This window comes from Agelaius phoeniceus, chromosome 5 (assembly GCF_051311805.1).
Source record: "Agelaius phoeniceus isolate bAgePho1 chromosome 5, bAgePho1.hap1, whole genome shotgun sequence".
In the NCBI taxonomy this organism is placed as follows: domain Eukaryota; kingdom Metazoa; phylum Chordata; class Aves; order Passeriformes; family Icteridae; genus Agelaius; species Agelaius phoeniceus.
Genome location: NC_135269.1, coordinates 6,007,689 through 6,020,306, shown reverse-complemented (window position 1 = coordinate 6,020,306; position 12,618 = coordinate 6,007,689). Strand labels below are relative to the sequence as shown.

At 39.5% G+C, this 12,618-nt stretch overlaps 1 protein-coding gene across 14 annotated transcripts in view; it reads left to right on the top strand.

Annotated features, from left to right (window-relative positions):
• The window catches only part of WNK1 (WNK lysine deficient protein kinase 1), a 98,847-nt gene that overhangs the window by 44,104 nt on the left and 42,125 nt on the right, over nt 1-12,618 (top strand). For all 14 annotated transcript variants that reach the window (XM_077178209.1, XM_077178217.1, XM_077178216.1 and 11 more), the window contains exons 5-7: nt 10,521-10,609; nt 11,635-11,854; nt 12,064-12,400. In XM_077178209.1, coding sequence (XP_077034324.1) covers nt 10,521-10,609; nt 11,635-11,854; nt 12,064-12,400 — 646 coding nt within the window. The remainder of the gene's footprint in view (nt 1-10,520; nt 10,610-11,634; nt 11,855-12,063; nt 12,401-12,618) is intronic.

Genomic DNA, 12,618 nt, shown 5'->3' with positions numbered 1-12,618 from the left:
TGCTTTGCCTCAGCCTCTGGTGGGACCATGGAAACCCAAGCTGTTGCCTCAAAATCTAGATCTCTAATACTTGGATGTCCCAAGGCTTAAATTTGCTAGGTGATTGACTAGTCCCAGGACTAGTAAAAAGACAATTAATATGTTTATTATGCAGATTTTCCTCCTTCTTACATAAATACCACTAACATAAAAATCCAAATATGTTCATTGCTAAAAAGTTAATAAAACCATCCTCAGTTTCAAATCCATTAATCATCTCTGAGTATGAGCAGAAAACCCCCTTGTTTATTCTCCCCCCTCCCATCATATAAACTTACCTTCTAAATTTTCTTGATGGACTTGTGCTCTGTACTTGATTTTCTCCATGCTTACTTTGACATAGTGAAGTTTTGTATTTGTTCTTTCTTTCACCAGAAGTCCAGTCTGTTCTCTCTAAACAAATGTCTGTTGTCTGAACTGGCCTTAAGATGAGAAGGGGAGGAAAAAAAAAAGCATTTTGCATTTTTTGAGTTTCAAAAAAAAGGTTGTTCAGTACTAAAATGTTCCACAGCAGGCATAACATTTTTCTTCTGTGTTCTCCAGAGCTTAAAAAAGGGCCTAAGGGAACAAGGCACATAATGAGTAACCTGACCAGGCAGTGTCTAACTGGTTTAAAACTCCTTAATTTCCCTAACTGGTGGGAACTGGAATTCACTGGTTAGGGTGAAGGTCATTCTCTTTGCTGGAAACAAGGCAGCTACCAAGTGCTCTAGTCTGGTCATTTGGGGTAAAATGAATCTTTTCTTTAGTGTTTTAAAAGTTAGGTGTCATAACTGTCTAGACCAGTCAACTGCTTCATTTTCACTAGAGGTGCAGTGGATAAAGTATTCCAGCTCTTATTTTCTTCTTCTTCCTGAGGGATCTTAAGTAGCAAATAAAAAATACTAAACCTTTAGACATATGATTAATTTTACTTGCAGTACTTAATGAGTGATGATTAATTTCTTCTTCTACTTCCTGGAAGCAATATCTAGCATTTTTTAGGCATGAATAAAACTGTTTTCTTTACTTTGCATGACTTGGCTTCTTGATCTGGTTTAAATAGGTATGGAGATACCTTTCCTATCAACCTTTCTAGTGAAAAAAGCATTGCAAAAAAGTCAGTTCAAGAGCAGGGGAGGAAACCCTCCAACAGAGAAGGTGATCTTTTGTGAAAGCAGGTATTGAAAGGCTACAAATCTTCAACCAAGCACAGGAAACATTAATTGGAAGAAAGGGTAAACTCTTGTATTCTTTCAAAGAAGAAACTTTTTTATATTTGACACTTTACTCTGGCCGTAAAGTGTGAAATGTAAAAAAAAAGTATTGCACATCATGTTCAGCCTTTTGAGAAGACTGAGAGGACCTTACCAATGTCTGAGTATCTGAAGGGAGGGTGTCAGAGGATGGAGCCTGGTTTTTGGTGGTGCTGGGCAATAGAACAAGAGGCCGTGGGCAGAAACTGATGCACAGAAGCTCCACCTGAACATGAGGAAGAACTTCTGTACTGTGCAGTGATCATGTACTGGAACAGACTGTCCAGTGAGGGTGTGGAGTCTCCTTCACTGGGAATATTCCAGAACCCTCTGGAGGCAATCCTGTGCCATGTGCTCTGGGATGGCTCTGCTGGACAGGAAGGTGGGAGCAGGTGACCACTGTGGTCCCTTCCAGCCTGACCCAGTCTGTGATTCTGTGTGGTTTGCACAGCTAAGTCAGGTGATGCCTGAGTTTGGAAGGGAAAAGGCTTATTCAACTGAATTCTTTTCTAAAAGTAGCTCACTGTTCAGCATCAAGTATCTTTTTAAGGATCAGATCTCTTAAACCTATGATCCTCGTATTTAATATTCTATCCTGTACTGACATCCATTTAGTTCTTACATTAACTGAGGTTAATTTACCAAGAGCTGGGAAGGTGGCTCTTAGGAGCAAGGAGGTGATAAGTGTTTTTAAAATGCCTGCAGTGTGATGAGAACCATTATAATTCTGTGATTGGTGAATCACTGAAACATTCCTGTGAGGAGACTGATGGTTCAATGTTATTTGTCATAGAGTGCCACTGGTTAAAAATACTGACACTAAGAATGCATAGGCTGCTATTTCTTGTCCTGCCAGCTGTACTGCTATAGTTGCAAGGGATAGGAATGGGATAACTCCAGGAAAGCCTTCACTCCTATTAGAATAAGTCTGAAAATAAAAGGCATGGTGACTTTTGGTGCATTGTTGGAATTGTGCACTATTTTTAGTGTTTGCAACATTACCTTAGGCCTTTTAAGTAGATGATCCTTTCTAAAGGCTAGTTCTGGTACCAGATGGGTTTTGTGGCCCATGTTACATCATTATTTAAATTCAGTTTGAAGTCCAGTGGAACTAATCTCTGGCTTTTGAGTTACTGTACACGAACTTAAAAATGAATGCAGAACAATGATTTCCTACCAGAGTGGGAGCAGATTAAAACAGAGGGTGCAACTAATACAATTTTATTTTTCAAAAACATGTTTTCCATACTGAAAATAGAAGACAGACAGTTCTAGTATTGTGACACTGTGGCATTTCTAAATTTATAAAACTGAAATGTGTGTCTAGGCATGTCTGGTTTTGGTTTTTTTGAAAGCCATTTTCAAGCAGAAGTCCCAATAAAGCAAAGGGTCATTGAGCTAGCTCAAGGTGTTCATGTTAGAGGCAGCACCTCTGCTTCTAAGGGTTAGGTTAAAGAACTGTGTGTGATAGGTGCAACTGATCTTACCTTTATGCTTTTGTGCAAGAGTAAAAGAGTTAATACCTGATCTACTTGTCCAATCAGACTTTGTTTCAGAAGAACCTCTGTCCTCACACTCTGTGTTTCTAAACAAGCCCCTTTTCACTGTTCCATGCACCAATATGCTAATTGTTAGCCAGATGTGCACTGAGAAACTCTGTCCTGGTGACAAAATTTCCTGTTCTGGAGCTTGACTGATGTATTCTATACATGCTGCAATTACTGTTGTGATTAATTAATAACTTTTTAAAAACTGAAACAATATTCTTAGCTTCAGATTCTTTGGACTTCTAAAATAAGCAGATACTTGGTTTACCTGGTGGTTCTGAAGAGCAGTGGACTTCCATGTCTTGAGTAAAAACTTAGTTCTTTTGCTGGGCTGGATCACTTGTCAGGGGTGTAGCTTTGAGCTGTGGTATATATTCTGCAATAGTAGTATATATTCTGCATTAGTCCATAGCATTTTATTATCATCACAAATACAGTGGATTTTGACTTCAGTTAACTTCAGTTACTGCCTTTGTCTTGAGAGTGCTGGGAAGGCTTGCAGCCAGGAATTTCTAAGGAGAGTTATGACCAGTTCCTGTTCAAACTTAAAGAAGTAGCAGAACTGTACCCTACTAGAGCAGTCTTGTAAGGCTTTGAATGCTGTCAAGTCTCTGGCTTTAGTAGATAAAAGTACAGTATTGAGACACTGACAGAGAAGTTGGTTGAGTAGGCAATGTCAGTGTTCTCCAGTTCTTAGGCCTGCTGATCACCTGTAGGATATGTTTGTGAAGGTGATAGTGAGCAAAGATTGCTCATGGAATGAGGAGTCTGTTTTATCCTTTTCACCAAACTTCTCTCATACAGATTTAACTTCAGGAAGAAGCAATTAGTTTGAGTGTGTAAATCAAGATATATCTTGTATGTTTAACAACTTTAATTCTGTACATCTGTCAATTTGTTGTTGTGATTGACCTCTAATTTTTTTGTTAATTCCTCAAAATGTTTTTTAAGTTAGGTGATAAATTAAAGAGGAAGAGTATCTAAATTGCAGCAAGCAGGCCTGTATAAATTCTACAGCATTGCCATTGTCTTCATAGTGTGATTCTGAACTCAGGGCACACATACTTACCTGTTGGTTTGGAGAAAGTTAAGGATCATGAGACTTGAATTACTTACACACCTGCACTGCAGAGGGTGAAGGCCAGTTGCTTAAGGTGTTTCAGTGGCATAGAGCTCTCAAATAGATGAGATGGGAAATTTTGATGTAGATGATGGTAGATCTGTCAAGTTCAAGAGGTGTTGGGTTCAAAATATGCAGTTGTTGTTTTTGATCAGAAGGGAAGGCAGCAAGGCCTGTCCTGGCCTGAACAGTGCCTCATGAGCTGGCTCTGACTCGCTAAATCTTTCATCTGCTCCCACTGCTTGCATTGCAGTAATGCTGTTTACTCTGCTAGGATACTGATCTGGTACAGAGTTTATTCTGCAGGATTTACCAGTTTAATTCTTGGCAGAATTATCAATTGAGCAGAATTAATTGCTATGAAAATACTGACATCAGCGAAACGAAATTTTTACTTCTGTTTAGTATGTTGCATTTCTATTTCTTTAAAAAACTTACTCTAGTTTGTTTTTTAACCAGAACAAGAAAATCCATCCTTTGTAGGCAAACCATATGTCTCTTGAGCTGAGTAAATGTTAAGCTGAAGTCTTTCTTTTCATACTGTGTATTGAGTTCAACTGGGGTGAGAATTATCAATCAGTTTCAGGTATGTTCTGTGTGAAATAAGGAAAGAACTAAATCTGAAAGATTGTTCCTAGAATAGGCAGCAGGATTAAGATGAATGTTTAGAGGTGGTGAAATGGTTAAGCATGCAGGTTTTGAGGGCTGGGTAAGTAACTAATTGCAGGTAGTGAAATTTAGGAGATCACGGGGTAAACCAATTTAAATGCTATATATACCATAGCCTGAGGGCTTCTTTGGGACTGGGGGAAAGAGGTTGGATCTTTTTTTTCCACTGCAATCATAACTCTCTCTAAATTCCTGAATTAATGGTTTGTGGCAGCCTGGGACTGGCTCAAACTAGAATGGTAACAGCTTAGCAGAAAGGAAATATAGACCTTTTAATTACTTTGTTTGTGTGATTTGACTTTGCTGCTGGTGCTATTAGCTTCTGGACTGCAGTGTTAGAACATTTTGTTTGAGAAGATCAATCAGTTCCTGTAGAATTCTTTCCACGCTCTTAGAATTACGGCATCTTTGAAAAGAGCCAAGCAAGAGTTAGGGTTCTGCTGGGACAGGTAGACTTGACTTGTCAAAAGCTGAAATGTTGAATGTTCTTTGCAGGTCATCCTGTGTACCCCAGAAAAGTGTAGCCTTAATTAAGTGTGTGGAATGTTGCTTTTGCAACACTGATGGTGTATACTATAAAAGCACCACTGGTATAATTGGGGTATACTTGAGGAACTGAAAATGGTATTTTAGGGTGAAAAGTGATCTTGATAATTCTAAATTGCCTTTCATAACAGTTCATCACCATTAGTTTGACAAAATTAGTTTGCTAACTTCATCTTTAAAATGGTATATGTGATCTTTCTTAGCATTGCTCCTTATGTCCTCACCATAAAAAAACCCAAACCCTGAAGCTATGGCCAGCTCATTTGATTAATAAACAGGTTTTACAATGGTTGCTTGGAACTAGGTATCAAAAGAAGAAAACAACTGAACTTCCAAGTTGAGGTCTGAAGTCTAGTGAGAGATACCAGAAACTACAATTCTGGATTGTTTGTGAGCATGTGGTATAAACCAAGCAACAATGCAGTTTTCTAATGTTGTCCAGCGGTTTAAAAATCACCTTCAAATCTCTGTGCCCTTAGATTAAGGAAAAAAAGGAAAGGAAATTAGATGGTGTTGCCACTGGTAGCAAAATGCATTGTACCGTTGTAGTGCTGACTTGTGTTTAGTTAGGCTGAATGGCAGTCAGCTGTGTGTGTGCTGCTTGTAGCTCCATGGAAGGGAGAGGAGAAGCAGCAGCTGCCTTCATTCCCCTGCACAACACACTGACCAACTTACTTGCCCTGGTCAAAGAGGAACTTGTGCAGCAGCAGGAGGGAACTGCATGATGATCACACTCCCAGCCTCACCCTCTTGCAGAAAACCTGGGTGGAGAGTAGGCAGAGCAGCCAAGTGGGTGGGTGGGAACATGCAGGAAGTAAAGGATCCCTGTGCTGTCACTTCTTCCTCCTCTCGCAGCTGGCTGGGCAGGCAGAAAGGCACCTGCTTACCTCTTGCTTGTATTGATTCTTTCTAATCAGCATTAGAGTGACAAAAGCAGACATTGAGCTCAAACCTCTGCAGCCTCATGTACTGGACTTGGAAAACAGCAAGAGATGTCAAAGAGAAAACAATGCTCCCTTCTAACCTTGCTGTCTGCTTTCCTTCTGCTGTGCGTTAAGTCCACAGCCCAGTGGAGTCCCATCGGAAAATAGCCCTTGCTAACTCTGGTGTGTGTGGCTCTCTTTTCCTGATGGATTTCACAAAAAGAGAGATCTGTCCCATTTTTGTAATTGTTAATTCCCACTGTTGCTGCTCTCACAAGGATTGTGCTAAAGAGGTGAGTAAGAATTTCAGCTCTGTCAAGTGCATGTAGCTGCAGGAAAGTGTTTTGGAGGTGAATCAGAGTTCTCTATGAATCTTTTGAACTGTTTTACATTTGCCTAGCTTGGTTCTGTAGCTTTTAAACTTGACTTGACTTTTTCCCCTGTAATGTTTTAAAATGTAAATTAAAATCCTGACCATAAGGTTGGAACATTAATTGATTCTGCTATTTTCTACCTATGGTTTTGTTCCAAATCTAAGCATTTTTTATTAAATTTAAAATGTCTGAGGGTATGTTAACACTCCATCTGCCTTCATTTTGATTTGTTGTAGAAGTTATACAGCATTGATTATACCTTCTCTAATGAAGTAAATGATTTTTTCAGTATCTCTTGCATTAGAACAAGATGTTAAACTACTGACTCAGTAATCTGGTGATCTAATTAATGCAAAATATTATGTATTTCTAGGCAAAAAATTGTGGAAGAGTTCTATATAGCTTATAGTCAGGTGATGCCTGACTATAAGCTATATATATACTTTGGGGTTTCAAAGTTTCCTGGAAATTTAGTGTTTTTAAGAATACATAACTTGCTTGTAGTTCATCAAATAACTGTATTTGTTGAATTTTTGAACATGTTTTTTCACCTGGTTAAAATCTGATAAAATCACAAACTTTATCACATCTAAGATAAGTGAAATATGAAATCTTTCTTATTCTTAATATGCAAACTGTGAGTTTTTAGTTTTGTATCTGTGGCTACCTACATAAACATCCATATTTTAGAGGTATTCTCAAAATCTAAGTGTTCAGTGATTTTTATTTTAAATTGGTGCTTCTTTCAAAATAAGAAGTTCTGTTCTGACTGTCCTTCTGTAAGCCTGAGAGCTCAAGCAGCAGTGTAGGAAACTTCAGCTCACTGGAAGCTGCTGCTACCTTTTTTGGTTGGATTTGTTTCAAGTCTGATACATGCTGTGATTTGGTTCATTATGCAAGTGTATTAATGTGCTTGCTGGCAAAATAAAGGAAATTACACTGGTGTGGGACTGGGAAATGGAGAAAAGGACACTGTTAGTTTCAGCAGCACTTGTCAGTTTGTGCAATTTAGAGCAGTAGCTTGAGAAAATGCTGATTTTTCATGTGTGCCTGTTATACCTGTCTACTCTTTTTTTTCTTTTGCAAGGGCTCTTCCTGCTCTTTCTTTAGCCAACTTGTAAATAATGCTAGTGGGATTTGGCTGTCTAGTTCTTAATGAACTGCCACTGGGAAACAGGACTAGTAGATTAGGATTTGAGTTGTCCTGTGGCTGTTCTAAGGGGACCAGGAGCAGCACATAGGAATGTGACCATTTTTAGTGTGGTAAAAGCAGGAAACACTGTATTTCCTTGAGTGCCTTTGGGTTCAGAAACTGCTGAAGGTATGCTTGGCTGCCCAGCTCGTGCAGTCTTAAGAACACATCAAGGTTATGTGAATTCCAGGGCCTGGCCTCCCTTGGATTTCTGTGTGATGGCAGATTAAGCTGTAGTGTAGGCAGCTCTTGGTTAGAAAAGATTTCACTGATTCATTGAGTTTTAATCATTTATAGAACCCCTGTCTTGTTGTATAAAATAGTTTGACACTTCCATTGGTGCTTGCAGAAGGGAAAAAAGGGGTTTAAAAAGCTGATGAACTTGAGTATCTGGGGAGTGCTTGTCCAGAGCTGCAGAGCTGGCTTAGGCAGCCCTTCTCATGGACTGTGGAGCAAAGTGAGAAATAGGGAGCTGCTGAACACAGAATCCCAGGCCCTAGTGTGGTATTCTCCCAGATTTCTGAGGAGCATTTGGAATATGGAAGCTCTGCTAAAGAAGGCTGACAGGAGCTTCACTTTTTAACTGTCCTCTTGGTTTGGAATTCCTAGAATGGAGTATTGTAAAATGGTCCTCATGGAAGGCACTGATGATTTTGGACAAGTGCTTAATTTCTTTGAGCAATGAGAAATGCAGGGTGGCAGACAATTTCTGATTTTAAAATCGATCCTTAGCTTTAACTTTTAACTCTGTGCAAGAACAGAGCATGTGGTACAATAATTAACAAGAAAAATCAAATCCTGGCTTTGTTATGCTGATATTTTTCTGTACCAGTTGTCTTCCTCATGTTAGCTTTTAGTTTTCTGAAATGAGATTGTCACAGATCTGACATCATCCTTCTGCTGCCACAGTGTAAATGAATGTCAGTGCAGACTGCTATGTCTGAGACTTGAGCTATTTAAAAGACTTGCATGTGTTAAACTTGGGCAAATTTAGATGGGAATATATGCAGTAAGGAGTTGAATAATTATTGCATAGGTTATATATGTTATACAGGAGAGCATTTAATTATATATAGAAATATCTACATTCCATGTAGAAACCTGAACTTCTGGGACTGTTTTAAGTGTGGTCATAATGAAAGGTGGAACTTTTGACAAGTCAACTCTATGAGCAGATTTATAAATCCCTTTTGAGTGGAGAGCTCTGTGTCCTGCTTGGAAGCTGGAGGTGTATATAAGGCCTGGTTACAGTCTGAAACCTACCCATCCTTACTTGGGTCTGATGTTTTATCACCTGGGGCATTGATTTTCTTAAGGCTTAATAGTCAGCAAAGCTTCTAAAAGTATTCAGCTAATTGATTGGCAGGCTGTGTTTCAGTGCTTATTCTAGTCACAGTATAGTCTGCAGTGCTGTGAATTTCAATTGCTAGGGTTTCACAAGGGCAAATTTTAGACCAAAGAAATAGATAACCTTCCTGTTATAAGAGCATACTGGTTTTTATCAAATACATTGTTTTCTTTCTACAGTGTGGGGTTTTTGTGTTGGCTTTTTTTTTTCCTTTTAAGAGCTCTGCCTACAGGGTCGGTAGGTGCAAAGACTGGGGTTTAGACTCAAACTTTTCTGTTTCGAGGCTTGTTTCCTGCTCACAATAGAGGAATGGGGAAGGATCATGTCTTGATGTCACCAGTATTTTGTAGGATATTGGGAGAAGTTTCTGTTTAGGGCACGAATCACAGTGCTTGTACTGCTACTTCATTTATTTCTGTGCTTCAGAGATGTGGTTTTCACTTTGTGTTCAGTTGTCATTCAGCAGTGACACAGGGTCAGATGTATCAGGTGTATAATTGGTGTATAATTTCAGGATTGTTTAGCTTGAAAACACCAACTCTGTTCAAACATTTGAACAGCATGTCTTCATCCTCTCTCTCATTCTACTGTTTTAAATATGGAGTTTGAAACTAAGGGCTGAATCAAATAAAATGGGGTGCCAGATTTTGTTGTGGACCATTGGCCCCAAAATACCACTTTTGGCTGTGATTAAGTGATGAAGCTTGGCTCTCTGCCTGAAATGTTTTTCAGAATTCCCAGATGGTCACATCTCATGGCATGTTTTACAGCTTTGGGTGGTTAATCTTATTTAGGTTTTGTTTTCTTTTTCCCCTGTAGTTTAGAGTGTATTGGAAAAAGGCTTGCTGTGTATTGTGGAAGGGCTGTTGTACAGCCTGTACTGTAAGCTCATTTCCATGAACTCACAACAGCAGTGATGCAGGAGTGTGGTTTAGGTATAGTAGGGCTTTGGGGGAGAGCTAAGATGCTGGAAGGTTTTTGGTGTTCTGGGTTTTTTTTTTTTTTTTTAACATTGGACAAGTTAGTTAATGATCTAGTCAGATTATTAAATAAAAAACCTAGGCTAAGATTTTTCCTGTAAAAAAATTACTTCATATAATGGCAGCTTGGAAACATTTTGGGAAGCAACAGGATGCTTTGAAGACTGTTAAATTAATCCTGTGGTTTTTGGCATTAGTGTTACATAGGAACCATTTCCTTCCATTCTCAGTCCAGTCTGTGTACTTCCCTCTAACCTGCACAACTTCCATGGAAACTAAAAAGTTCTCCTGTCATAACTTGAGCACCCAAGTGCCAATGCCTTCTGTTACAGAAATGTAGCTGGGAAATGCAAAGGGGTGTGTGTGGAACGTTTGCAGGGTGACTAACAAACAAATGAGCAGTAGTACTGGGGTCAGACTTTGCCTTAATTTGCACTAGTTACTTAGGTCAGTTATCTAGAGAATAAAAATACATGGTTTGTCAACACAATCAAAACTTAAATCAAATGGTCCTTGCAGTTTCTCAGTTGTTACTTGTGTGTTTCAGGGTGTCAAGCCAGCCAGCTTTGATAAAGTAGCAATCCCTGAAGTGAAGGAGATTATTGAGGGATGCATTCGGCAAAACAAAGGTGAAAGGTAAGTACTTGCTTTGCAGAGGTACCAGCTGCTGTCTGAGGCCTTTCTGTCCTTTTGATGATACCAAATCCAGTTGGTTCCTGAGGTCCTTGTTGTTCTGGTGAAAGCTGGGAAGCCGGTATTACTTCTGCAGCTTCTGATCTTTGGTAGATTCCTATTCAGTGGTTGTTTAAGAGGATTAACAGTGTCAGGCAAAGTGCAAATGCCATAGTAACCATCCATGTCAGTTTATTCAGAAATTTTATTGCTTTTAATAAAACTTTGACCTAATCAGCAGAGTAGTGGAGGGACAGTCCTTCTGGGTTTCCAGGTGTTTGCATTGGTTGGTTGTTCTGTAATCCTTTGGGATTTTGTGTCCCTTTGATTCTGTTGATACGATTGATCATTTTGAGGACTCCATGTTTTAAATTTTTGCTGCTCATTTTAATCCATATTTTCTGCAAGATGACTTCTACTTCAGGTGGTTAACTTACACCATTATAGGAAATCTCTAACTGTGCTGATGGCTTATTTGTGGGATTTGTTTTGTTTTCTGCTTTTCCATGATTGTTGCTTACTGAATGTCAATTTCAGACTGTTTCAGCTTTTGTCTACCCTTTAGTTGCCCTCTGTTCTGTTCTGTTCAGAACTGGTTTTGTTCATGGATGTTTATTCATCCCATTCTATTAACTCTAGAAGTTTTACATCTGATGGTGTTGCTCTCTATTTTTAGTTTCAGTTATTTTTCTTGTTTTTAAACAATTTAGTATTTTTTCTCCTTTGAAGTTAATTTTGTTGTTGTACCTCACTTATTTTTGACATTTCATTTAAGCTGTTAGCTACAATTGTTAATGATGTGTTTGTAAATCTCTTTTGTACCTTCAGGACAAATCTTCTAATTATGCCAACAGAATGCACATAAGGTGGTTCAAAACAGCATAAAATGTAGAGAATAAATCAGGGGAGCATCTGGCAAGGTTATTCCTTAATATTTTATGAAATCCTGATAGCTGAATGTGCTTTCTACATTCTTTCCCAATATCCAGATATGCTATTAAGGACCTTTTGAATCATGCTTTCTTCCAAGAAGAGACTGGAGTACGGGTAGAACTTGCAGAGGAAGATGATGGAGAAAAAATTGCCATTAAACTCTGGCTCCGAATTGAAGACATCAAAAAGCTCAAGGGCAAATATAAAGATAATGAGGCAATAGAGTTTTCATTTGATTTGGAAAGAGATGTCCCAGAGGATGTGGCACAGGAAATGGTAAGTGCTGGTGGTCTGACAAAGCTCTGGAAGTAGTGTTGTTTTGTGCCAGTGGGATGTGGTCTGTCAGCCCCTGCTTTTGCTGTTCCTGTCTAGAAATAAAGGAGTTCACAAGTGTGTAGATGAGTAGTGCCAGAAGGAGCTTTGTTGTGGCACTGGGAGTGGGCAGTCTGTGGCAGTGTGAATTCTGTGCATGTATCCTCCCTCAGGTGGAGTCTGGCTATGTCTGTGAAGGGGATCACAAGACAATGGCGAAGGCCATCAAGGACAGGGTATCTTTGATTAAGCGCAAGCGAGAGCAGCGCCAGTCGGTGCAAGAAGAACAGGAGAACGTCCTTCAGGAAGAAGGGAGTCAGAAGCAGCAGCTGGAGCAGCAGCAGCCATCAAGTGCTTCCCATGCAGGGTCAAAGCATCCCCAGTCTGTCACTGGTACTACTCCTGTCCCTACTGCTTCAGCGTCAGTTTCTACACAAGTGGAGCCTGAAGAGCCAGAAGCCGATCAACACCAACAGCTGCAGTTCCAGCAACCCAGTATATCTGTTCTTTGTAAGTGCCTCAGTCAGTTGCTTTAGGAGCTCTTGCACTTACACAGTTCCTCCCATTAGTTTTACATTTTTGGTGGATATAGCAGTAAATGCCCTAAGATGATGCTGTCTGCCATTGCTGCTGCTGAAGAACAGTAGGGCACTAGAAAGCACAGCAACATAAGATGCATTCCTGTGGCTTAGCTGAGCCAAGCCTTGGCACAATTCACAGCCCGGTGT